The following is a 1,982-nucleotide window of genomic DNA, read 5'->3' as shown; positions in this document are numbered from 1 at the left end:
CCCACATGGGCACACTCACTGCTGACTCCTGCCCCCATGTCCTTTTCTCGGTCATTAATATCTCACACAGAGTTGTTGAGGGCTTTCCTTTTGCTTTTTCAACCACCACCTGCCCGGGGCTACGCTTTCCCCCCTCCAGCCCACTTCTCTCCCCACCAGGAACTGCACCCCAGGTCAGCACAGGGCACCCACCAGCAGCCGGGCGGGTGCACCGGGCGATGGCGGTGTGGGGGCTGTGCAGGCAGGTGCTGCAGGCAGCCAGCGATGCTGTGCAGCTTCTGTGGCGGCCCTGCTAGCTGGCAGACTGACTGGCTGCCCCCTGTGAAACGACACACCAAAAACTGGCCACTGAGCACCAGGGAGACAGCTTATCCCAGCAGTGAAAATGCTGGGATGCGGTCACAGAGGCACCCATGGCACCCTCCAAGCCCCATCTCTCACCCCGGTATTGCAGCAGTAACAGCTCCTGGGTGCGGGATGTGCCAAGCAGCACCTTGTGGCTCCTTCCAGAGACCTCTGGTATCAGGTGGGCAAAGAGTGGGGGGGCCTTCATCATGTGTGCCCATTTCAACACAGGCACCAGTGGCAACCGCTCGTCCAGCACATACACAGAGAACTGGGAGGGGGTGCACGGCTTAGGGGGGCTCACACCAACATGCTATGGCAGCCCCCCTTGCCTACAGGGCTGTCCTGGCGTGTCCCCCGAAGGTGTGGTGGGTCTCACCTGTGTGGTGATGAGGTGCTGGGAAGGATGAGCCTTGCCCAGGTACATGGGCAGCACCACACGCTCGCCCCGCTGGCAGCTCGCTTCCTCACCCACCTTGAACAAGTCAAACTGACATCTCTCGGGGACCTGCAGCAGCAGAGTGGGGTCTGTCAGCACCCCAGGCTGAGGAACCCTCTCCTCTCCCCATCACCAGCCCCATTGCCAGCCTCCTGTGCTCACCCGGGTGTCCAGGCACTGCAGGCCAGTGCGGTCAGCACAGCTCAGCACCCGCGGGTGGGCAGTGAAGTCAGCCCAGCGCCAGGATGAGTGGTCCCGGAAAAACATGGTCTGGGGGTCATGTCGGAGCTGCTGCAGCCTGTGGGGAGGAGGCAGCGATGTCAGAGGGCAGTGCTGCCCCTCTTGCTTGGGGCCCGCCCTCTCCCCTCTGAGACCAGGGGTCTGCGTGAGCCCCCTTCCCCACCCTTAGTGTCCCCTCTCACCCTGTATCGACGCTCCAGAGGTAGACGGCTCCGCTCTGGTTGCAGACAGCCAGCTCCCCGGGGAGGTGAGGGCTGTGGGATGGGGCAGATGGCATCACCACGGAGGGTGGGAGCATCTCCCATAGCAGGGAGGGCTGCAGAGGCAGCAGAGCCCTCTCCTTGTGGAGCTCCATTCCTACCTGACAGTGAGACAGGAGACAGGCACACTGGTGCGGATGACCTGCAGTGGGCTTGGAGCTGCTTCCGTCCTGCCTGGCACCCTCCAAACACCACAGTGGTAGTCCGAGCGGACACCAATGAAATCTAGCAGGGCACAGGAGGTGGCACATGAGATAGCAGCATCCTGGGGTCTCCCTGCCATCCCTCCACCCCATGCCCTGCCCGAGGTTTGGGTCCTGGGTCTGGCTCACCTTCCCTGTCCACTTGGGCAGTTGCTATTTGCCGTATGCGCCCGTTGAGCACAAACCGTGCTGGGGAGCCCCGGGCGCAGGGCACCTCCTCCAGCACCATGTCCTGGAAATCTGGGGTGCCAGCTAAGGACAGTGCAACACACATCCCCCCCTCTCCTTCCCTTCCCAGGGACACCCCATGTGTAAGGATACAGAGGTGGTTCATGGCCTGTCCTCTGGGGTACACCAGGCGGCCCATGCATGCCCTGGCGTCTTTGGGGGGCAGCCAGGCCAGCGCCCCCCCTGTAGGGCTGTCATCGAAAAGCAGGCTGGACCACTGCAGCAGCAGCTCCTCGTGCACGCAGTCTGCCAGCAGCCCCAGCGGCA

At 62.9% G+C, this 1,982-nt stretch overlaps 1 protein-coding gene across 1 annotated transcript in view; it reads right to left on the bottom strand.

Moving 5' to 3' along the window:
- TAF1C (TATA box binding protein (TBP)-associated factor, RNA polymerase I, C, 110kDa) overlaps positions 1-1,982 on the bottom strand; it is a gene marked incomplete at both ends in the record, with an annotated part of 3,134 nt that overhangs the window by 389 nt on the left and 763 nt on the right. The window contains 8 exons of the mRNA XM_010021971.1: positions 193-319; positions 430-616; positions 725-853; positions 947-1,082; positions 1,207-1,278; positions 1,386-1,509; positions 1,617-1,727; positions 1,809-1,980. Coding sequence (XP_010020273.1) covers positions 193-319; positions 430-616; positions 725-853; positions 947-1,082; positions 1,207-1,278; positions 1,386-1,509; positions 1,617-1,727; positions 1,809-1,980 — 1,058 coding nt within the window. The remainder of the gene's footprint in view (positions 1-192; positions 320-429; positions 617-724; positions 854-946; positions 1,083-1,206; positions 1,279-1,385; positions 1,510-1,616; positions 1,728-1,808; positions 1,981-1,982) is intronic.

The sequence above is a fragment of the Nestor notabilis genome, unplaced genomic scaffold (genome assembly GCF_000696875.1).
Source record: "Nestor notabilis isolate BGI_N333 unplaced genomic scaffold, ASM69687v1 scaffold20419, whole genome shotgun sequence".
Taxonomy (NCBI): Eukaryota; Metazoa; Chordata; class Aves; order Psittaciformes; family Psittacidae; genus Nestor; species Nestor notabilis.
The sequence above is the reverse complement of the archived record's forward strand: the minus strand, read 5'-3'. Positions and strand labels throughout refer to the sequence as shown.